The 25,106-nt window shown below is 41.7% G+C and overlaps 1 protein-coding gene across 3 annotated transcripts in view; it reads left to right on the forward strand.

Moving 5' to 3' along the window:
* The first annotated feature begins 17,082 nt into the window (after positions 1-17,082).
* Positions 17,083-25,106, forward strand: part of TBC1D1 (TBC1 domain family member 1) — an 85,070-nt gene continuing 77,046 nt past the window's right edge. For 2 of the 3 annotated variants that reach the window (XM_063310684.1, XM_063310685.1), the window contains exon 1: positions 17,084-17,532. In XM_063310684.1, the coding sequence (XP_063166754.1) occupies positions 17,113-17,532 (420 nt within the window). In that variant the 5' untranslated portion in view covers positions 17,084-17,112. Of the gene's footprint in view, positions 17,533-25,106 lie in introns of all 3 variants that reach the window. The other variant, XM_063310686.1, reaches the window with a different exon arrangement.

Here is a 25,106-nt window from a genome sequence, read left to right on the forward strand (position 1 = left end):
CAGTCTTGGGCCAACTGGAGCTGAGCAGACCTCTGTCCCTGACATCCCCAGGCTTGTCCCCAAGTTACCTTAGATTGTTTGCATGGGAAGTTTTGTGTCGAGAGAAGAAAAACACCACTTGCAGGCTGAAACAATTAAAGACTTAATAGGCTGGCTCAGCATCAGACTGGAGATGAGATGGAGGTGATCCCTCAAAAACAGTTGTCTATGTGCCTTGGCAAGCAAGATGTGAGAATGATCCTGTCTGATTAGGCGTGGTCAAGAAGGAAACACTGTTTACTTTTTCCACCTGAACTGGAATAGCAGCCCCACAACCAGACATGCTTTCTCCATCTCATTCTTCCTTTAGTAGACATTGTAGGAGGAGAACTGTTATAATCTATGATTGTCCTAACAACCAGGAAACATGCTGAGACAAGGAACTGGTCTCTAATATTTATTGCTAGTACTTAACAGGAATCCTAACCAACTGAAGAAGCGTGGGGAAAACCCAGACATATAAACCCCAAGGGTTAAGGCGGTCTCGATCTGTGTCTCTTTGAATGGCTGACCAATTCCTCAGTGCTACGCATGCGCTTGACAGTCTGGATGGGAGCCCCCTGCTGGCCATCCTTACTCATGACATTGATACTCAGAACTCAGAAGGGGTCTGGGTATACCTTTTCTGACTAACATTTTTTTTTACTAAAAGTCAAAACTTTTATGAGCCATCGTTCCTCAAAATAGAATCTGATAGTTGTTCCCAGACTCCTGAATCTTCCCTTAAAGTATAAAATGCATATTAGAATATTCATTATATAAATACCACTATTTCCCTTTCTGAAAATATAACCTACAAGAACTAATTATCTATAATCGGTAACTATCTATAGTTAGAACTATCTAACTATAATCCGCAATTATCTATAAGAACCCTTTTTTTAAAAAAAAAAAGATGAAACATAGTTTTTGTAAGATTTTACTGAAATTAAGATTTTGGGGAGTCTGGTGACTTCCATCCATTTATAGCTTTTATCAGAGTAGTATACACAGTCTGCCTTTGCTTAAGCTCTTAGAGAGATACCCAGATGTTACATTATGTCATGCCCCCGTGTATGAGGTTTTATATAAATTACACACACACACACACACACACACCCTTGGGGAGGAATTCTCTATTTTAATGCAGTGTATGTCTTGTCAGCTGTATATCTTTCTGTACAAACCTTTCTGACAGATTCTACCCATTCTTTCCTGCAATACCCCTGAACATCAGACCTGGATAGCTCCTAAATATAGTCATGTAAAGCGCAAAGGTCTGAAAGCTCCATACCTGATACAGGATTTGAACCCCATAGAAGAAGATCTGGCTATATATCATGCTGTGGCATGTCTGATGATTCCTAATGAGGATGAAGCCTGTTGTGTACTGCCTCCTGATGGTCAGTGCAACTGGCTTTTAAAAATGAATGTATTGTGCTAGGAATATCATTGTGTTTTTTATTTACCTATATAGACAAAGCTTGTTGGCAATTGCCTCAAATGGTGGTGTCGTTTGTTGATCAAGTGATGCAAAATGATTAAATGTTTTCTTGTATTCTGGCTGTTTGGGGTGTCCTGGTATTTCTTTTGGGTTACTGATAAAAATGGTGGGTAGGTGAGGTGTGGAAGTAGGCAGGATGTCTTATTTTCAGCTGGTGGTTGATGCAAAGAGGTGACTCATTGCTGTTACTATTCAGGAAGGGAGGAACTAGCAGAAGTGAAAGTTTTTAAATAAAGCCCTGAAACTAAAGCCAATACCGGAACATGTTGAAAGTATTTAGTAATGCTGATTAGACTATAATGCAGTTTCTGCTTGCTTAGTCCTATTCTTCCAGTTGTCAATATTTGAAATAACTAAATATCTGAAATGGGCTATTACAACAGTGAAGATATATGAACGGATGGATGCGGGATCAAGCAGATGGTTTGTAAATGGTACCATTGTGGTTCCAGGTGGGAAGTGGTCCTCAATGTGTTGCTGAACTGCAAAGCCCACGATCCCTAATTTATCAGTCATGTTGATTGAGACTGCTGGGAATTCCTGTTGCTGTTCAATATAAAAATACAAAAAAATAACACCTATAGAGCCCGTTTCTAGGGATTATGGAATAGTTACATTGAAAACCTTTCATGTTAATTTTTTTTCAGTCTTACATTTTCAGTATGATGTCCACATTATGGCTAGTTACATAACAACCAAATTGATACATCATGCTAGACCAAAAGCAAGTAAGTTACAACTTAATGTGTCTTTTAATCCAGCTGTTTAGGTCTTAGGAGTACCTTATTTTATTTCCTCTAAGGTAAGATTTGTAAATTGCTGTAAGTCCCACTGCCAGTCTGTACAATAGGACAAGTATATTAAACTAGCAAATAAATTCATACAGAGATGTGTATACAGTCCTTCATCCAATACTCTGGGTATTCTTTGACAATTCAGGTTCCAACTAGTACCTTGAGTCATGGAGGCGGCCGCCGCCGCCGCCACCTCACTTCAATCCCGTTGGACTGACTGGCTTGTTACCTCCAGAGCATTTTAGTTTTATAACGTTTTGATAAGGTTAAAACAAACACAGCAGTCTCACAGTAAAATTTGCCAGTGCTGAGAAACAAGCATGAACTGTATCTACAGCCATGCAGCAGGACAGGCAAGAACAAAGGCCTGCTCAAACAGATCTTAATAGCTTGACGAGGTGACAAGGGTGGGGCCCATCTGATGTTGGGGGGATGCTGTTCCAGAGCAGGGGACGGGCCGTACAGCCAACAGACTCCATAGTAACACTATAAAAGGGCAAGATGAAATCTGATGGCCTGCCTGCTGTATGCCTTTGCTAAAATGCTTTATGAAAATTCATGCCACGATACATACTTGTTAGTCTTTAAACTGCCGCAGGGCACACTGTTCTGCTGCAACTAATACGTTGCAACAATGCCACACTGCATTGGAATTTCCGGAAAGTGACATTCGTCGCGCACCCATCATGTCATCCATACAAACAGATGACTTAGTGTCCCCTAATTCAACACTATCTAGCCCTGCAAAGTCATTCCATCCTCTTACCGGATCTCTCCCTTGCTCTTCTCTATAAATCAATACCGCCCTTTATACTCTTGCAAAGTACACAACGTTGAGGTTCTGTATATACTGAGACCTTTCACCATACAAAAATAGACCTGAGAAAATAAGCATGTCATAAGAAAAGCATTTGTCCTGATTCAAAGTCCCTGAAGCCAAAGGAAAAGTTTCCATTCGGTTTTAAGTAGAGTTTGAATCCGGTGGCAATTCAGCAGTAGATGAGAAATAGCTGTGCCGCTTCCTGCAGTTTCAAATGGTTGCCAACATTTTTTATTGTGGTCTTCGCTGCAACTCACAAATGTCTAATTATAGAAATCACTCTTAGTCCAAATGGTGCAATTAGGTTATTTTAGATGCATCCAAAACAGAAACGGGTTCCTGTCCTTGCTTAGAACACACACACATATGTACATGAGATGTGTGTGTATGTCTGTCTGTTATCATTTGGAAAGTGATGGAATCATGAAACATAAAGCTAGAGACAAGGAAAATGTGGTTTGTTGTTCTATGTTGCACATGGATGTCTCTAAAGTCGAGAACAAAGATAAAGGCTAAAGTTGACCTTGTTGGATTCCTTGTTTTAGAGACTTGCCTTGTGCTGCTTTTAAAAATTAGTTCCAGAATATCACCTGAATTTTCAAGAACTCTGCAATTTCCTACCATTTGCTCCAATTTCTCTTTTGCTTTACTCTTTGCTGGGCAAGACAAATTAGTGATATAAAGAAACATATTTAAAATGGGATTTATATATGAATCAAGTCACATTTTTTGTGGTTTCCTGACTTACCCCTGTTTTTCTTTTTGGCCTCCCCCACCCTCAGTTTCTAATCAATTCAAAGATACAAGGCAACATCATACCCACTCCCCCTCAAAAAAGAAAAGAAAAGGTGGGGGAAGCGGGCGTTTGTGTCATGAGTACTGATGGCGAGCAGGAGGGGGCCTCTATCCAGGGGGGGAAACGCATGCGTAGTACTGAGGAATTAAGCAGCCATTCAAAGAGACACAGATCAGACCTGCCTTAACCTTTGGGGTTTACCTGTCTGGGTTTTTCCCACGCTTTTTCAGTTTGTTGGGATTTTCTGTCTTATGTAGCAGTAATAAACACTAGAGACCTACTCCTCGTCTCAGCGTGATTCCTAACTGTTAGGACAGTTTGTGTAGATTTTAAGGGCACAGCCATGTGGCTAGCAAAAGAGTACCCACCAGAAAAATATGCTGGCATTACATTTGCAGCCATACTACCTGGAGCTCTTTTCTATCACAGTAATGCAGCTGGTGCCTGGGGGTGTCCTTGAAACCAAAATGAGGTACAGGAAAGCAATTCGTGGACACTCCTGGGGTGCATTCCCCCTCTCACCGTGCACTGCCTGCTGGCAAAAGACAACCACCAACTCTCTCCGCAATGTGGGGTGGGGTTAGGTGAAGGTACGGAGATGCTTGGATTGGTTTCTTCAGCTGTCTTGTTAAGATATCTCACTCAGTGTTTCTCAACCTTGGTGACCTTACGATGCTCGGACATGCTAGCTGGGGAATTCTGGGAGTTGAAGCACGCACATCTTAAAGTTGCTGAGGTTGAGAAACCCTGCTCTAGTGGACAGCCAGAAGCTTGAGTGGATGCTAAAGAATTATTGTACTAGCATCATCATCAAGATGTGAGACTCATTTGTTCTCTATTTAGTTTCGATTGCGGGCTGCTGGGGAAAGGTCTTAGGTGAGACAAGAATTTCTCTCACGTAACAGAACCCCTGTGTAATAAGCACAGCCCCTTCCCAGCTGATACGAGAACGGGATCTTCTTCCCTTGTGATGGCATCTGAAAACCTCTTCTCCTGTAACACCAGCTGGCACAGAACTCCCACTGGGAGCCCTTTCTCCTACTTCCAACACAGCTCAAGGACGTCCTAGTTAAAAGCATTGCTAAGCTCTTTCTTCCCAGGAACCTGTTGCCACTAAGAAGGAAAAGAATTACCTTGGGTAATGGATTCTGGGAAGAAAGTGGAAGCCTATGTCCACCCCGCTGCATTTCTACCTTCTTAACTTGGTTTATATGTAGCAGAGAAGTAGGCCTGGTCAGTTTGCTGGCTACCAATCATCCAGTCTAGTCAGTTTCTCCAAGCCCAGCTCTGTTGACCCTCCTGGGAAAATTCCCAGAGCAAAACAGCAGCTGAACAGTCAGCTCAGGTCATGTTTCCTTCCCAGCACTGGGCATGCCTTGCTCTGCATACAACATGCGCTTGGGTGCAGCTTCTGCGGCCTTTTAGATTTCAGCAGGCAGGAAGTTGATAAGGTGAATGAACAGCAGTGGAGCATTAGGGAGCAGAAGTTTTGTCTGCCATGTAGAAGACAGTGTCTCTTTCCCTATTTGCAGTTCAGAGTAGCATCAGAATGCCCCGATGACCCCAGTGTGTTCCCCGTGGCTACACAATCTATAGAGCAGTGTTCCTCAACCTCAGCAACTCCAGCTTAGTGTGGACTTCAATTCCCAGAATTCCACACAGCTTAAATTTGCTGAGGTTGAAAAACACTGCTATAGGGTATTATGCCACTGCTTTGTATTCCAGAATAGAAGTGGCTTTTCCCCCTTAATTCCACGCTGCCCTGCTCCAAGGTTTGTAAACTTTATAGCACTTCATTCTCATTGTTGCACAATTACATCCCGGTGACCTGTAGCAAGTGTGACCAGAGGCATGTTGCCTGGTATTGCGAGAATAATTTCACACACTGATCAAAATAAAAATAAAATATAAATAAATAAATAGTCTAGCAGATGTTCATCTAACAATCAACCAAACAGTCATGGAACATCTGCGGAAAAATGGAGCATAGTTCTGGTCATAGCTTTAGATTGCCTATATATACTTTTCTTATTTGAAAATAGAGTACTTGCTGGAATTCTTGTGTTATAACCTTAACCTTCCTTCTAATAAATATTACTAACCAGAGCTGCTTCCTTCAAGGAGGGAAGTCTGGGAGGGATTTCGTCTGGTCACTAGTTAGTATCTACTGCTACTACTGTTTTTCTTCTGGCATTTGCCTCTCATTTTTGTCTGAATCCTGAGATTTTTTTCCCTGCCTTCCTTTTTTTAAAAAAAAACAAAAATTTTTTAAAAATTAAAAAATAAACTCCCCCTGCAATCTGCTTTTCCAACCACACTAAAGTAAAATGAGCAAAGCCTTGTAGGTCTCTGGCCTATATGTTGTGGAAGAAACAGGAATGGGTTTAACAGTTCTGACATGAGCCAGAACACCAGTTCTTCCTTGCTGTGGCATTCAGAAAACAATGAGGGTCATCAAACTGGGGGTTTGCTGATTATTTGCTACTTTCACTGTATTTGTCAGTTTTGATCGCTTTCACTTGGGGTAGTAAAACAGGGTTGCCAGTGGGTGTTCAGTTTCACTTACCTCATGACAAAGCACTGGATTACATGTTGTAGTAATTTATTTAGTAGTGTAAGAGCAAGAAGCTTACAATTTTAAATCCTACAGGGTATCTTCCACCAGAATTCTGATCTATTGACCTGCAAGCCGTAATTGAAGTTGTAAATTCGTAACATATTTCTTGACCCCATAACTTGGGTTTTGACACCAACCAGCTAAAAACACTGTAGAAATGTATACTCCTTTAGGCGAAGTTGTAAGATTCCCAGCTGAGATAATGGGGCTGTTTGTAAACAAGCAAAGTGACTAAAGACTTTGATTTTGGGAAATGGCTGTGATAAGAATTGCTCAGTGCAGACCTATTTGCATTCCATGTTTCTTAAATGTGTTCACAAACAAGGGACATTAGTAAAAATGCCTTCATGGGGGAAAGCAATGAATTAGCTAAACCATCCCATGGCATGCTTGTTGTGGTGAATATGGAGCTTGGAACACATACAAAGCAAGAACTGATTTAATGGCATCTGTCACTGCAGTTTAACGACACTGAAATAACTAAATTTCGTTTATCAGAAGTCTCTCTGAACTACCAGGAAATTTCCATTAAAGTCCACACTGCTTAGTTACGATGACATTGTCCAGCTAACCACTGTGCAAAATTGGGCCTGGTTAGTCATTCAGTAGAGGCCTCCAGGAAGTCAGACTGAGACATAAAAAAAAAAAAAGAGGTATCTGCTAGAGCACAGAAAACCCACTTCCTATCCTGGCAGAGAAATCTCTGTGGGCATGGCCTAAGAGTTCCCAGGCGTTGAGCTCAATTTGAAGATGTTGCCTTCTACAGTACTTATTTTTCAATCAGCATCTTTCGGATTGCACCAGGTTCCTTCCCAGTGACACCATTCAGAGCAAGGGTAAGTCACAGACAAAGTAAAGATGCTCTCCCGTTGACCGTGGCCCCAAACAATCACATCCAGGCAGCACGTCCACCCTGCAAGTGGTTTGCAATGGCATCCTCCAGTTTCAACATAACACCCTGGGCTCTCCTGCTGGTCCCCCATCCGCGTGCTTAGCCTCAGAGATCAGCCAGGGTTGACAAGAGGCTTCCACCTGCCGAAGCAAGAGTAGACCAAAGGAAAGCGAGGAAGCCACCCCGCCAACTCCAAGCTCGTCTGGATGGGAGAGAGGCGGGTCCGTAGCCCTCCCGCCTCCCAATCGGGCTCCAAGGCGGGAAAATAGTGCCGTGAAAAAGGAAGCGGCCGCTTTGCACGCCTCGGCCCGGTTGGGGCTGTCCGGGGGTGCAACGCCTGCTCGCTTCAACAGCGGAGGCGGAAAGGCCGGGCGCGTCGCCCCTTCGGGCGCTTAAGACCGTAGCGAGTTGCTCGAAGGAAGAGGCGGGCGGCCGGGCGGCGCCTTCCCCCTACGCCGGCGCGCGCCCTGCCCGGCTCTGTGCGCTCCCCGGGCCCGGCGCTCCGGCCGCCCGCCGACCCGTCTATTTTTACCCTTCGCCCCCCTCCAAGCGAGGGCGCGTCATGGCCCCGCCGGGAGCGCCCCCTCCGGCCCGGCCCGGCCCGGCCCGGCCGCCCTTGGGCTCCTCCCCGGGAGGCGAAGGCGAGAGCAGGTGAGGCGGTGGGGGGGGGGACCCCTCCCGGCAGCGCGGCGTGGGGCGCGACGGCCCCGCTCCGCCGAGGTCTTTGCCCGCCGCCGCCCCGCCACTAAAGGCGCGCTTCCCCTCGGCGGCCGCTCCCTGCAGAGAGCCCCGCTTGGCCAGGGTGGGGGAGCGGGCGGAGAGTTGAACTTCTGCCTCGCAAGCTCTCCTCGTCCGCCGGGGACCTTCCCGACAGTCCGCCGGGACGCTGCAGGCGCCGGGGCAGCGCGGCTTCGCGCCAGCTGGGTAAGGGAGCCCGCGTGGCCTCCAGCAAAGGGGTGCGCCGGGGCAGGGCCTCCCCCGCTCCCCGAGTGGAGGGTGGCGTCCCATTCCCAGCCCGGGGGAGCCAGCAATCTGGGCGGGTTGCGGCGAGCAGAGAACTGGGGAAATGAGGAAAAGAAGACAGGACTATAAGAGAAGAAATGCGGGAAGTTTAAGACGTATTCTGGAAGAGTTTCCAGGGGTATTTCAGGGGCCATATCCTTAAATAGTCGTCCCTAGGGCGGCTTCTGGAGCTCTCCCGGCGTTTGGGGCTGAGAACTGAACTTTCAGTCGCGGCTCGGATAAATAGAGAAATGCGCGGCCGCGTTGTTTAATTTTCTTGCTTGTTGCTTTATGCAAAGCATCGGTCATTCATGGGGCGATCAGTTAGCCTGGGCGGTTGGCAATTTGACACAGGCTTGGCTTCCACTGAAATCCTATCAAGCCGCGATTCAAAGAGATGCAATGAAGTTTTAATGCATTTTCGTCACCTTGTTGCATAGCCTCCGCTGCTCTGCTTAGGTCAATAAACATCTACAGCAGTTAGTATAATACGCTCAATGCAAATGTCACCCTTGAAGGAGACTTAGGTTGGGCTCTTTCTGTGCTGTTTTTATGTTTTAGAGGTTTCACGTGTTTATCGCAGCTAAATGAATTCAAAGCTCGCTGGGCTGATTGTAAGGTTCTAGCAACAAAGAACTGAACGAAGGGGAACAGCTTGGCTTGTAACCCGTCTGTCCAAATCGTGTGTCTGCGTGCGTGATGTTCTGTTCCGTCTAGGGATCGAGTGATAAAGGGATCGCTTTGCCATCCAGCACTGAAGCCCTCAGGGTAACCTGAAGCCTGGGTCCGGGAGGCTCTTCTGAAATCCCAGCATGATAGAAAGAATTCAAGAAGAACGGTCTGATCTGCGGAATGACTCCTTTTAAGCTGCAGAAGATAATCACTTATCTTTTCCCCTGCTCTCTTTGAAGTGACAGGAAGTTGTAACCATTGTCAGTTCCGAGTGTTTTGTTTCTGGTAGCTTTCGTGTGTTCTAATCAAGCATCATCAAAGTTGCTAATTGCCCTTTTTTGAAAACAGAACAGGGATTCCCCCCCCCTTTGGAGCTTGCTTACATTGTTCCTAAAAATGTGTCAGCTTGGAACATGATACTTTGTTGTTATTTTCTATAAACGCCAACTTGATAGTGGTGCATCCCTCCAACCTCTGCGCAAAAGTAATCTTTAACTAGCACTTGGTTTGCATGACTTTTCTTTAGAGTTTGCAAGTGTGTTTAGCAGGGAATCTTGGCTGCCTCAGTCAAATGGCTTCTAATTAGAACGACTTGAAAAATCAGTACAGTAAATATAAACAACTGAGTGTAACATTAGCTATGAAAGGGATTTGTTCAGAGTAGTTGAAAATTAGAGAGCATTTGGGGGACTTAGGTCTTTCTGGAAGCTACCCTCATTAGCTAGTGCCAATTATAATGTACAGTATTTAATTTGTTATTGTTTGTATGTTTCCTGTTGGATGCAGTTTAGAGCCATTTTGGAGTGGCATAGAAAAATGAGTAAATATAGTAAAAAAATTTTGGGGGGGTGCCTTTGAATCAGTGTTGATTCCCGGCGACTGCGTGGACAAGTCCCTGCAGTTCTCTTGACAAGGTTTTTTTTCCCAGAAGTGGTTTGCCATTGCCTCCTTCCTAGGGCTGAGAGAGTATAACGGGCCCAAGGTCACCAAGCTGGCTTTGTGCCTTAGGCAGGACTAGAATTCACAGTCTCCTGGTTTCTAGCCTGGCACCTTAACCACTACACCAAACTGGATCTCTAGCAGTAAATAATAATAATAATAATAATAATAATAATAATTATTATTATTATTATTATTATTATTAGGAGTATGCCAAGCCTATAAGCACTGTATCTATTATCAGATCAGAAAACCTATTTTCAGGCTTTCTATTTTTCTAGTATTTTTGTTAAAAATTGAAATTTGGAATTCAGAGAATTCTGGAATACAGATATTATACTTGTTGGTTGGTATTGGGAGCAGGTGCACAACTGCTTAATTTTACTTTAGATCAGTTTACTTAATAAATAATAAAGGCATGAACCAGCGCCTGAAGAAAATTAAAAGTGAGGAATCCAAAGAACTGCTAATATAATCATGATGTACTTGTTATAACACTTACTATAATAAGCCAAGAGTAACTGACTAATATAACTTATTCCACAGGAACAGTTTCTTAGACGAAGCAATTAGAATGAATTCCAGGAGTGACCTGAGCTCATAAAAAGCATTTTAAAAGGTTGTTGAGCCCATAATTCTGAAATCACTAAATTTATGATGGTTGCTTATATGACCTCAAGGACCAAATTGTGTGCACTTCAAGTACATAAGTACTATGACTAATTTGCATCTATTTGCATGAAATTAGCATCCTGTGCATTTAGGGTCTGTATCCTATTTCAACTGTATTATCTTTTTTAAAACCTTTCTTTCCGAGGCCAAACAGAAAACTGTTTAATCCTTTTGAAACCCATAAGATCACAAGTTTAAAAAACAGATCGTAAGGGTAAGGGACGTTTGGTTTTTGGGTTACTTACTGCATGCTCTTGGTTGATTTATCACCAGTTTTCAAAAATACTTCTATAGCCAAGGCAAAGAAACATATATTTTAAAAAAGCACATTCTTAGAATTGTAAGAAGTACTGATGAAGTACCACTTCCTTGACTGCTGCAGTGTTAAGCTTTTCCAGTCATACTGCTTGGGTTTAAGATGTTAACCTGGCATCTCCCATCATCCACAGGAGCCCCCAGGGTGACTTTGGGCCAGTCTCTCTCTCATTCTGATCTACCTGGCAGGGATGTTGTAAGGGGGAAACAAATCAAGGAAGCACTACATGGGCTGTCAAGCTCTTGAAAGAAAGGTGGAACATAAATCTAAGGAATCTAAAGTAATCTTCAACCATATATCCTATCCCCAAGTGCTATCAGAGGCTAACAGAGTGAAACTAAAGTTTGTGAATAAGGAAATCCCCCAGATGTATATTTACTTGCTTGCTGCCATCTCCTCTTACTGAAGATGATTAAAACCTCTCTACTTTCATTATGCAGTCTGTAAGCTGGAGCTCCATTCACCAAGCTTGTAGGATTGAGGCAAAGGCATTCACACTTTTTAAAATACTGTATTCATGAATATCAAAGGTCAGTTTACTTCTCATCATTGTAGCAAAAACATTTATTCCCCACTGGTGAGGAAGCAAATTTCAACTGACTTTAGACAAAAAGTACTGAAGTTTGGACACACCTTTTTGAAATCGGTGCATCAGTGTTTGGTTTCTTGTTTTAGCAAGTTCCTTTTACGTAATATTTAAAGAGAAATCAAGGAATTTTTTTTCTTATAAACATGTACTCTGTTTCAGTCTAGTTTTAAAAGACTGAATACTTGCATATTATGTAGAATACAGGCTAGTAACCTTGCTCAGCTTAATTTTTGGAAACTTCATGGATACATTTGTATTCCTCCCAGTCCGCTCCCCCAGCAAGAAAAAGTGATTTAGCACTAACTTTTTTGATGCTTTTAAATATTCCATCAGGCTCCCTTAGTTCTTTTGGACTGCTCCAATGTAATTTTGTAGGTCCAAGGAACTGTATAATGCTGGAAGCTGGTACATTGCAGAATGGCAACTTTCTATTAATTTTCTAAACAAAACTAACTTTTTTAGAGGTCAAGTAACATAGGCAGCCTAATGGTCACCAAGGGGCAAAAACATCACGTTATCCTGATTAGTGTAATGTGTGAATGAAATGAAAAAGAGGACTGAAGGGGAATGGTGTGTGTTTCTGTCTTTCTGTATTACAGCGTTTATTATTTATTTATTTAAAGGTAAAGGTAAAGGTTTCCCTTGACGTAAAGTCCAGTCGTGTCCGACTCTAGGGGGCGGTGCTCATCTCCGTTTCAAAGCCTTGGAGCCGGCGTTGTCCATAGGACACTTCCGGGTCATGTGGCCAGCATGACTCACGGAACGCCGTTACCTTCCCGCCGAAGCGGTACCAATTAATCTACTCACATTTGCATGTTTTCGAACTGCTTGGTGTGCAGAAGCTGGGACGAGCAACGGGAGCTCACCCCGCCGCGCGGTTTTGAACCGCCGACCTTCCGATCGACAGCTCAGCGGTTTAACCCGCAGCGCTATCTATTAATCAAATTTATCACTGCCCATCTCCCAAAAGGGACTCTGGGCGGTTTACAATAAAACATGAATAAAAATATAAAACTGTAAAACATAATACACAATAAAATAAATATGATAACAACCCCGATGTCTGGAAGCTCTCTGTGATTTGCAAGCAGAGCAGGGTCCTGCTAAGAAACTAACCATTCCCAGGAATGGCTACTCTCCCTCCCGCCCCAGGCATAATTACAGAACCAGGTCTTTAGCTGTTTCCTAAAGTTCAGGAGAGAGGGAGCCAATCTCACTTCCGGGGGAAGGATATTCCAAAGGGCAGGGGCTGTTTCAGAGAAGGGACACCTCCTGGACCCCGTCTGCAAGATAATTCCATCTCCTCTCTGCATGACTGGTTGGGATGGGTTGATGTGATGGGGAGGAGACGGTCCCTTAGGTAACCTGGACCTGTGCCATGTAGGGCTTTAAAGGTGATAACCAACACCTTGAATTGGACCCGGAAGCAGACTGGCAACCAATGCAGCTCGCAGAGCAAAGGAGTGACATGTGCTGATCTTGGGAAACCCAAGATCGCCCGCGTGATTTTATTTTAAAATGAAGACTTTTAATTGTTCAGAGGTCAAACATAGAACCTGAAAGTGCACAGTGAAAAAGTCCAATTTATTTATTTATTTTTTAGTTTGGCCTTGTATTTCCCTTGCATTTTTCATTTTTGATGAGTTAGGACATTTTGGTCTTATACTTTCTTTGCTCCTTTTTTCCCAAGATCCTTCATTTCAGTGTGTTATTGCTCTCTCTCTTTCTTTTCTTCTTCTTTGTATTTTTCTCATATGTAGGCTGAAACTAATTCTTGAGTTTGACAGTCGGTCAATGGAAGAGGCACTGCAGAATCCATGTCTCCCTCATTTTCTTCTTCCTTGCTAATGTGGCGTCTTTTCCTAACCTTGTCAAGTGCATAAACAGTGACAAAAGCAGAAGAAGATAAACTCAACTTGCTTTGTCCTCTCTGCTAAGAGTTATGGAGTGAACTTGGAGGAAGAAGACATTATCATGGTCTGTGGTGCTAGTGACATGAAGAAAGACTTAGTCAAGCATCTGTGAGGTGAAAGGCCCCCTGTGCAAGCACCGAGTCATGTTTGACCCTTTGGGGGGATGCCACTTTTGCAACATTTTCTTGGCAGACTATAGAGCAGGGTGGTTTGCCATTGCCTTCCCCAGTTGTCACCTTCCCCAGCAAGCCGGGTGCTCATTTTACCGACCTCGGAAGGATGGAAGGCTGAGTTGACCTGAGCCGGGTACCCGAGAATCCAGCTTCTGCTGGGTTCGTACTTGGGTCGTGGGGAGAGTTTTCGGTTGCAACTCTGCACCACACGATGCTCTTAGTCAACCATCTAGGTTTGCTGAAACCATCTTCCCCAAACTAGAGGCAGCACTGTATGAATGTCTTATAGTGCTTACTTTTCTATCACCTGGTTTTCCATTCCACACTCTTCTATCACCAAAAAAAGTGATTGTCTATCAACAATGGACATAGTAGCTACTCTCTTTCTGTTTTACATAATCTCTGGTATATTGCCAGGTCTGTTGTCAATATCACAAAGATTCTACATCTGTATGCATCTGTAACTAACACCATTTTCTGCATTCAGTGATTTATTTTATAAAACAGAGGATGGCTCGTTTGGCTTTTCCTGCAGTCATCTCTTTTTAACTCATTCAGGTCTCCATTACTGTCTTTTCTTTGTACCGATGTGATCACGGTATTCTTCTTTGCAGGCACTACAGGTTTTAGCATCCTTTTCCCCAGAAGATTGCAAATGGCAAGAGAGTTATTCCTATGTGCCTAGTGCACTGATGAGCTCATTGTAACTATGAGGGCCCTCCACTAGGTATCGATATGTTGTGGTGAGATAAATGGTGCTGGTGGTAAGTCTCTGTTTTGGCTCTCTTCTACTGTCTCCTCAACTTCAGATGCAAGGGATGAGTGCTTTAATTCCTTTCTCAGCTCTTTAACACTTTTGACGTTATTTGTCTTTTATTCTCCTGAATTAACGTACTTTCCTTTCCCATATTTAACTTTTAGACCAGCTATTATTTTGTTTTAATGAATGGAACAGATTTTTCTCGTAATTCTTGAAGCTATTCCCTTTGTCTTCAATTATGGTATCTTAATCTCTTTAACACGCCTGTAGATTATCTCTGATTGGCTTCTTGATCATATTTATTCAGTGTAATATATTGATAATGAATCCCTTTTCATCTATCGTTCTTGTGTAAACATCACTTTTAAGTCAAGCTTGACTCCTGGGGACTTACATGGACAAATCCATGCACTTTTCTTGGCAAAATATTGAAATGGTTTCCTGTTGTCTTACTCCAGATTGTTTTTCCAACATTGGTTGATTTATAGGGTTGGATCTGGTTCTCATGTAGGTGAGAGATTATGAGATACACCCATGATTGTAAACTAGACTCGAAAGTCGAAAAACGTACCATAAGAAGGCAGTGGGAAACCATATCTATCTATCTGTCTGTCTGTCTATCCATCCATCAAAACTGAATAGCATATAGCAAACTGAGAATCTTATGACTCTTTAATGTTCTACTGTTTTAATATGTTCTAACAATTATCATGGGTTTCTTCCAAGAATGAAATATTCCTGTTAATGCCAGTTATCCCTACTAAAATGAGAGCCAGCTTGGCCTAGTGGTTAAGGCTCCAGGCTAGAATCTAGGAGATGGGGAGTTCTAGTCCCACCTCAGGCATGAAAGCCAGCTGGGTGACTTTGGGCCAGTCACACTCAGCCTAACCCACTTCACAGGGTTGCTTTTGTGGGGAAAATAGGAGGAGGAAGGAGTATTAGGTATGTTCGCCATTTTCAGTTATTTATAAAAATTATAAAGGCCGGATTAAAAAAATCTAAAAAAAATTGTAGTATTTTGAGACACTGAAATCAAGCAAAATGGCAGTTTGAGCTCTAGATCTATAATTTGGTCACAACAGTTGTAACTGATTAGTATTCTGTATGGAGAAATGAAAGCTCAACCAAAACTAGAAAGGTTTTTTTTTCCTTGAGAAATTGAGAAACATGGGAAAGAGTTTTTAAAAGTTCCAGTATTTTCAGTTAGAGTAATAAATACAGTAAGATAAAGCACTTGTCTATTGCAGCAATTTTATTCCTCTTTCAGTGTCTGCTGTTGGGCTGAGAAATGGTTCAGATTTGAAGGAAAAAGTTTCAAGACACACATGGAGGCAGAAGTAGCAACTGTTAGCAATTCTTTAAGCCAAACAGACCTTTTCCCGGGTTTACAGTATGGGGGGCAGTCATGCGATCCTGAGAAAGGTGACTGGTGTTATGGGGTTATAGGCAGATACTTGGGTGAGTTCCCCTAAGATATTCTGAAGCACCTCTTCTACCTGGAATCCAGAGTGCTGCTCAAACATTGATTGATTGATTGATTGATTGATTGATTGATTGATTATGTGCCATCAAGTCATTTTTTACTCGTAGCGACCACATAGATAGATTTTCTCCATGATGATCTATCCCTAAACTGGTCTTTCATCTTCCAACGGTGCACTCTTTGCCACTGTAACTGAGTCCGTCCACCTTGCTGCTGGTTGTCCTCTTCTGTTATGCTCAAAGATACTGTAATTTCTACTAACTTTTAATAAGACTTTTACTTAAGAGTATCTAAGTATCACAGCTCCTTTATGCAGAGAACAAAGAGGGCATTACTGGTTTAATTTACGTTGGCTTGGCAATTGCTAGCTTTTTATTTAGAGGTTGCTGGTTCTGTCTGGGGCTAGGCCTCGAGACATTGCTCTATTTATTAACACGTTGATCATTCTCTCTGTCTTCATCTTTGTTTTTAGGTTGTCAAACTGATAAAAGTAAGAGGTACGTAAGAGTTCTGCAGCTTATAGGTCTCCTAGTTAAAAAAAAAAAAGGAAATTCAATAAATGTACTTCTTGTCTGACTAAATTATAGTTTTACTTAAAAGAAGTTGAGAAACATCATATTTGTAAGAGTGTATCAAATGTTATATATATTGTATTGTGTGGTCTTAAAATAGCACAGTGAACTTCTATCAGTAAAGGGTGTTTTAAAAATAAATACAGCACATATTTTTTGTTTTTGTTTTTTTTAAAGTTGAAATAGAAAAATGCATTTTTATGTAGCTTCAACACTTCCAGAAATATTACATTTCTGGCTATGAGATTTAGACAGTCGATCTATAACATGTTGAATTTGAGTATTTGTTTTAATATTTGCAAAGTATTTATTAAAAGATAGTATGACATAATTTCTTTCAGATACTTTCAAAAGTAGTGTTTTCCTTCATCAGTAATAACTTACATTTATTACATAAATGCCATTGTATAAACAAAAGAAAAAATTGAAGTATGGATGTTTAGTTTAATCATTGGGATGATTCTTGGAACAGACAGAAATTACTAGATCAGCGTGTTAACTACATAATCTTTGTTTTCATTTTAGAATTTCAGGACTTCCTAATCGATTGGGTTGATGTCCTCCCTTTTATGACTTAAAAATGGAACCTGTATCATTCAGAGTTAAAAATCCTGAAGCATTCAGTGACGGTTCAGTTGATTTCAGTCTTCAACTGATAGGTTCCTTGCCTGTGCACCCTTTAACCACAATGCCAATGCTTCCTTGGATTGTGGCACAGATCCGACAGCTCAGTGCTCAGGCTTCGAAGGAAGAGCCTGGCACCAGCCAAATTCGGATTTATGTCTCACCAGCCAGGATACGATGTGAAGTGGACTCAGGAAAAAACCAGCAGTGGGATCCTTTGATTTGTTCTAGCCTGTTTGAATGTAGGCCACAACATGTCCACAAACTGATTCATAACAGCCATGATCCAAGCTATTTTGCCTGCCTAATAAAAGATGGAGTACAAAATCAGCAGCAAAATATCTGCTATGTCTTCAAAGCTGATGATCAAACAAAAGTAAGTGAATATTTTCTTTGGGTTAAAGCTAAAAGAGATGAGTGATTCTTTTAGACAATGTGCCCCAAATAACAAAGGAAGTTAAGTAAATCATGTTGTAGAAACTTGTCCATCTGTATACAACCTACAGGTAGTCCTCGGCTTACGACCATTTAGCAACCATTCAAAGTTATGACGGTGCTGAAAAAAGTGACTTACGACCAGTCCTCACACTTATGACTGCCACAGCATCCCTGCAGTCATGTGACCAAAATTTAGGTGCTTGGCAGCTGGCATGTATTTATGACAGTTGCAGCATCCTGGGGTCAGGTGATTGCTATTTGCAACCTTCCCAGCCAGCTTTCGACAAGCAAAGTCAATGGGGGAATTTTTATGATTCATTTAATGACCATGTGATTCATTTAATGACTGCAGTGATTTGCTTAACAGCTATGGCAAAAATGGTCGTAAAATTGAGCGTGACTCACTTAACAACCACCTTGCTTAGCGACGGAAGTTCTGGTCCCAATTATGGTTGTAAGTCGAGGGTTTAGACAAATTGTTCAAGTTGAACAATTTGTCTAAATCTAGTAAACTGATACGGATAAAACTCTTATATGTTACTGTACCATATTACAATCTGAGTCGCAACATCTGTTCCGAATGAGTGATCTGGACTGTGATAACTGAACTATATCCTGAAGGCATGCAATATGTAAATCTGTTAATTTAGCTCAATTTATCACAACTTTCCAAATTAATATTCGCAATTAAATTAAGGATTGCTAGGTAGTCATCAGAACTATAATTCCCATAGAAAGAAAATGACTGATAAATTAATTTGCAGTGGATATGCCTTCTTTATACTCTAATACAGACTAAAAAAATTGCTTTTTCTTATAACCAAAATGTGGCTCCTTGAGCCATAAAATCTGCTTTTACCCTGATATAAGAGATTGTGATTATGGTCAGGCTGGCAGGCTCAAAATTGCTTTGAATAATAATCTGATATGACACCAATGTTATTCCTGATGGCCAAAAGAAGATAATTCCTCTGTTCTTGATCTGGCTTTAGCTCACTCTTTTGAGATGACATGATGCCAACCCCACCTACATGCAGTGGCTCCATTTGTCTTCACTGACGTCATGGTATTGGCATCCGTTGACAGTACAGGACTTTCTCCCACAGCAATAATGGTTCTGCTAATCAGCTCAAATACTCAGCCCTGTACAATAACAAATGTTCCCAGTTCTCTGTCTGCTGCGTCCCACAATATCCTCTTTAGCTGTGCATTGTGGAAAAAAATAATCTGCCTCACCTTGTTCAAGTCTGAAAATAGATTGGTAGGAAACCCAAAGAACAAAACCGTGGATTAATATACAAGGCTGGAAGTTTAATTGCCAATCTTTGAGGATAATGAATATCCTAGACGTTTCTTAGGAAGATTTACTGTTCAGTTGTTCACTTGTTTCCAACTCTTCATGACCCAATGGATTGTCATTTCACCCGGACTGTTGCTAGTAACTGTTTCTTTGAGTTCTTGTAAGCTCCTCCTTGTGTCACCAGTGATAGCATCTACAGTAGCTCTCTTGTCCTCTTTCAGCCTTTTTTCTTTGCTGCAGCTTTTTCCATCCAAAGACTTTGGCCTTTGCATTATGTGTCCAAAACATCCAAGTTTACTAGTGTTTTGGTGAGCAGTCTGGTTTTAGTTCATGTGGTACTGAATGACTTCTCAACACTTGCGTTTTCTACATCACAGTTCAATGACATCAGTATTTCTTGGAGTTACTGAAGGATCAGATTTCAAAGCCATGTTACAACTGGGGAAACCATGGCCTTGACAATCTGTACCTTGGTTGTCAGTGTGCACTTTTCATTCTTCGTCTAGATGTGTCATCATCTTCCCTAAGTAGGAGACCTCTCTTTAGTTCATGGCTACAGTCATCACCTTTGTGAATTTTTAACTCTAGGAAGATAAAGCCTATTACACTCCTCATATCCACTGCACTGGCATAGCCTTTAACATAACCTTAGGGTTTATTTATTTATTTGTTTTATTTATTCATTGGATTTTGAGACCACCTTACTCCAGAATGGATCTGGCAGAGATGACTGCAGTATAGGTAAACAGTCCTTCAGATGGCCCGGCCATGGAGGGCTTTAAAGGTGATAACTAGCCCTTTGAGTTGTATCCAGAAGCCAACTGGTAACTAGTGAAGCTTGCGAAACAGGGGGGTCTTGTGCACATAATACTGAGCAGAAAATCAGCTTTGAACCTGCTTCTTTCACCTTCAACAAGAGATCCTTTAAGTCTTCTTGTCTTACAGCCATCAAAGTGGTCCCATCAGCATATCTGAGGTTGCTGGTGTTTCTTCCAGCAATTTTAATTCCAATTTTTGCTTTAATTCCAATTTTTGCTTCTTTCCCCAGCATTTCTCATGATGTATTCTGTCTATAAGTTAAATAATGCATATTAGTTAAAAAATAATAATAGTATACCACATTGGTATACATGTTGCCCAGTTTTGAACCATTTAGTTCCATATTGCTTCCTAGACATCTTACAAATTCAGTGGGCAGATGAGGCAGCCTAGATCAAGGCTTTTAAGGGCTATTCACAATAAGCTGTGGTCTGCACAGTGAAAAGCTTTCCATTATCCATTGGATGCTAGCAATATGATTCTTGGGTGTTCCCACTCTTTCTGAAACTGCAGCTTGTACATCTGGCAGTTTTTTTCCCATGTACTGTTGAAGTCTGGACTGCAAAATCTTAAGCATGATCTTACTAGCATGTGAGATAAGGGCAATTGTTTGGTAGTTTGAGCATTCTCTAGTACTATCCTTTTTGATTTGGGGCTATAAATTGATCTTTTCCAATTTGTTGGCTCCTGCTGTGTTTTTCTTACTGCTTACCAAGTAACACATTAAATAGATAAGATTTTAAGCCGTTCTGCTGGTATTTCATCAACTCTTGCAACTTAGTTGTTAGCAATGTTTTCTAGCCAATTAACTTTAGTTTCCAGAATGTCTGGTTCTAGTTCAGTGATCAAGCCTCCATAAACACAATCAAATTTGTGATATTTTCCATACAGTGGTTCTGAGTACTGCCAGCTCTATTTTATATCCTTCTCTAATAAGTGTCTTTTTTTCCACTTTGCATTCAAGTTTTCCATCTTTGCATAAAATTTCCACTGCAGTTTTCTTAAATAAATATCTTGTTCTTCTGTTATTAAATAACAAAACAACATTCATTTGTTATCCTCAATGTATACACTGTTTATTTATATGTAACTCCTTGTTCCTTGTTGCTCTTCTCTAAAACTCAATGTTTAGTTAGCTGGGGAAATTTCTGTATATCTGTTGTGCCTTTTGTTTTACACCTTTCTTTAGTTATTTTCAATGTATCAGGAAACAGGTGGGACGCGGTGGCGCTGCGGGTTAAACCGCTGAGCTGCCGATCGGAAGGTCGGCGGTTCGAAACCGTGCAGCGGGGTGAGCTCCCGTTGCTAGTCCCAGCTCCTGCACACCAAGCAGTTCGAAAACATGCAAATGTGAGTAGATTAATTGATTACCTTCGGCGGGAAGGTAACGGCGTTCCGTGCAGTCATGCTGGCCACATGACCCGGAAGTGTCCCTAGGGACAACGCCGGCTCCAAGGCTTAGAAACGGAGATGAGCACCGCCCCCTAGAGTCGGACTCGACTGGACTTTACGTCAAGGGAAACCTTTACCTTTACTATCAGGAAACAACCTTCTTTCTTTTGGGGAAATTTTAGGATATTTTTGTTTGCGCTGCTTTTAAGGACATCACAAATTTCAGTCCAGAGTCTTCAAACACTCTGTCAAATCTAATTCATTAAATCTAATTTTTACCTTCACAGGATAATCATATGGAATATTTCTGAGGTCATACCTTGTTGGTTGAATGATTTTATTCCTTTTCTGTGGAGTCCTTGGTGCTCTCTGAGCCTTGTTGTTTTCTTGCAGATGTTTCATTGCCTGACTAGGCAACATCTTCAGTGCAAGGAGGGAGAAAGAGAAAGAAGAAAAAACAGGAGTTATTTACAACATACAGTGCAAAGACTGTAGTAGCCACTGTGTAGGACAAACAGGCAGAAGATTAGCAGAGCACATCCATGAACACCAACTAGTAGTTAGAAGACACAATGAGAACTCCTTAATCTCCCCACACATGGACAGACTCAACCATAGCTTCAACTGGGAAACTGTGATCATCCTAAACCATGCCAAATCCAAAAACGCCAGAGAATTCCTGGAAGCCTGGCACTCAGACAAAGCAGCCATCAACAGACACATAGAGGTAAACAACATTTACATACCATTCAAAAGAGACAATGGAAAAGCCAGAAGACCAGAACACCTCCTTGCCAGCAGTCAACACCCAGATATGCAAAGATCAACACTAGGATTAACACCAGATGAACCATCAAACAGCACAATACACCCTAATCAAGGAACTATTAACTCAGGCAGTCAACCAAGCAGCAAACAACAGCCCAATCAAAGAACTCCCAAGGAGAGAACAACACCCCTACCAACACAAGCAGGGCAAGCCACGGTACATAAACTGAGAGCAAGGCCCACTCCCTCTTCACACTGAAGATGCTGCCTAGTCTGGCAATGAAACGTCTGCAAGAAAACAACAAGACTCAGAGAGCACCAAGGACTTCACAGTTCAGCCCTAAGCTACAAGTATTCGCTTTGATTGGTATTCATTTTCTGTATTTAAATTGTAGTTTTGCGTGAAGGAGTTTGTGATCTGCACCACAATCAGCCTCAAACTTAGGTTTTGCTGACTGAATACAGTTTTTCCATCTTTGCTTGCAGAGTAGTCAGTCATCATCCATTTGATTTTGGTATTGTCCATCCACTGATGACCATGTGTAGAGTTGTCTGTTACGAACTGGGCCTTCCTACCTTGCTAATTCTGTTGGGATCTTAATACTGTAGGCTGCTAAACAGGAACTTCTGTTCCAGAAGTCCCAAAATTCTTTTCTATTAATTAAACAGAGCCTTTCTCTTCTTCTCCAACATTTATGAAAGCTTTCTGGTAATTCCCTTTGTTGTAGATCCAGCAGACCAAAGGTTTTCTCCCTCTTCCTATAATCACTTTTATGGCCAAATAATACTATGGTGGGGTAAATTGCAACGGAGTAAGTCAACTGTAGCAAGAAGTACCGTATATTTCACTCTTAAATTTCAACAGTAATCACCAGCCATGCAAATGGGCAGGCTGAGAGGATGTTCAAACAAACTTGAGTTCTTTCTGATATCATTTTATTCATGGTTTGGCCAGAGTCAGCCAAACTGAGGGAGAGCAAATCAGGTAATATTTTTCTGAGATTGCTGGAAGAAAGGATTTGCATTTGGGTTTGTGTGAGCAGAGTTCTTTTAGTCTGACTCCTCACTTACACCAAAGCCACATTTTCCCATTCCAGATGCTATTTTACTTCCAACTTCAGTATTACGGTCTCCTCTAATTAGTATGGAGTGGTTTTTTTTTTCCCTGTGGTGTCACATCACCATAGAACTTTCTCTGCATCTATGAATTGGAGCATAAACGTGTGTCCTAACAGTCAGGAATCACGCTGAGACGAGGAATAGGTCTCTAGTGTTTATTGCTGCTACATAAGACAGAAAATCCTAACAAACTGAAGAAGCGTGGGAAAAACCCAGACAGATAAACCCCAAAAGTTAAGGCGGGTCTGATCTGTGTCTCTTTGCATGGCTGCTTGACTCCTCAGTACTACGCATGTGTTTTCCCCCCTGGATAGAGGCCCCCTCCTGCTCGCCATCAGTACTCATGACATCATGGATCACAATAATATTGATTGGCTTGCCTTGGATTCTAAGAACATTCCATAATTTTGGGTGTTGTTTCTTCTCTCTCATGCGAAGTGACTCATCCCAGTCAATTTCAGTTCACTGAGTTCCAAAGTGGCAATGTTCAATCCCGACATTTCTTCTCCGGCAACATCAACTTTATCTTTGCTTATGGTTTTGACATTTCATGTACCCATGGAATACATGTCTTTCTTGCATCAAACTCCCCTTTTACTTGGAGGCACAACAGTTCAGGGCAGCAACTAGGAGGGGGCAAGCGGGGCATGTGCCCCAGGCACTGTGCTGGGGGGCACCAAAATGAGTGCTGGGGGGGTGCCAAAATGGGCACGGAATCTACGTTTTCCCCAGATGACACAGACCCTAGTTGCGGGCCTGCAACAGTTTGATGTCTTTTTGGCTCTCATCCAGTTATTCTAGAGCAGGAGTGGAGAACCAGTAGCCCTGAATTATAGCTAACTAGTACTGGAGAAGAATGCTGGGAATTGTAGTTCTAAAGGTTGCTTTTGGAGCAGCTCATGTTTCTCATTAAAAAGTGAGCAATTATACTTTTTACTATGCAGCTGCATATACAGATACCTTAAAAAATTAACAATTTGCTGATACGGATGTCTCAGTGCCCAGCCTTTTGAGGGTTTTTGTTTTGTTTTTTCTCTTCAATAAGATAGCTTTTTAATTTATGTTTACCCAGTAATCTTACTGTTACGTCATCTAGAGTGTCACTGTTCCTCCCAAAGAAAAGCAAATACGTACATAAAGCCGTATATTCTCAAGCAGTACATTCTCAGTGCAAATTTTCATCCAGATTTGCTAGTATTTTGAAGAGGGTCCTGCCAAAAGATAATTCTGAAAGTTGATACTAATGTCAGAGGTATCCAGGACAGGGAATTTATGGGACTCTTAGAAAACTCCCCATGGCCTTTTCATTGGATATCATTTGAGGGTTAATATGCCCAGAGATATGTGAAATGATCAAATACGTTTGTGGAGCTATATCTAACTTTTCAGGATAGTAACCGTACTAGTTTTGAAGTGATTCAGATCTAGTAAAATGGCAACCCACAAGATTTCTGCAGACTGACAGCGGTGAGAGAAAGTTACTGAACCCTTCAAAACTACACATAATCCCGCAGTACCGTGACTTACAATGTGCTCTGAGCTTATCCTGCGTCCTATTAATAGATAAAGAGATTCTGTTTAAACAAACAACACACAACACAGTGTAGTGTGTCATGTCTTTATTGAGCCAGGGTTCACTCTCTTTATTGGAAAACCTATGTGGGGCCTTAGAGAAATCAGCTTGAGTCAGATCAATAAGATGACCATCATGTGAGTTTGTGGGACCCTCACCTATATGCATGTTCCTTTCCACAATAAGAGTCTCTTCTTCAGGCAATATATTTGTGGAAGTGAATCAAAATAAATCTCTGCAGGCTTCAGAAACAAGGCTTGTCAATGCTCATGAGGCTAGAGAGGACTACAAATCCATTGCTAAAAATGCATGCATGCATTCATTGCTTTCCACAACACTAATTTCCATCTGTTTCAAGTTTGGCAAAGGCATCCAGGTTGATCCAGCAAACTATTGGAACAATTTTTTGTGATTAACGAATGCCAAAAATTATTCTGAACAGATTTGAGAAAAGTGGAACTTTTTGGCATTAATGTTTGGAAAAAAACAAAACAATGCATTCCAATAAATGGACCTCATCCCAACTATGAAGCACATTGGT

The sequence above is a fragment of the Candoia aspera genome, chromosome 8, assembly GCF_035149785.1.
Source record: "Candoia aspera isolate rCanAsp1 chromosome 8, rCanAsp1.hap2, whole genome shotgun sequence".
Classification (NCBI taxonomy): Eukaryota; Metazoa; Chordata; class Lepidosauria; order Squamata; family Boidae; genus Candoia; species Candoia aspera.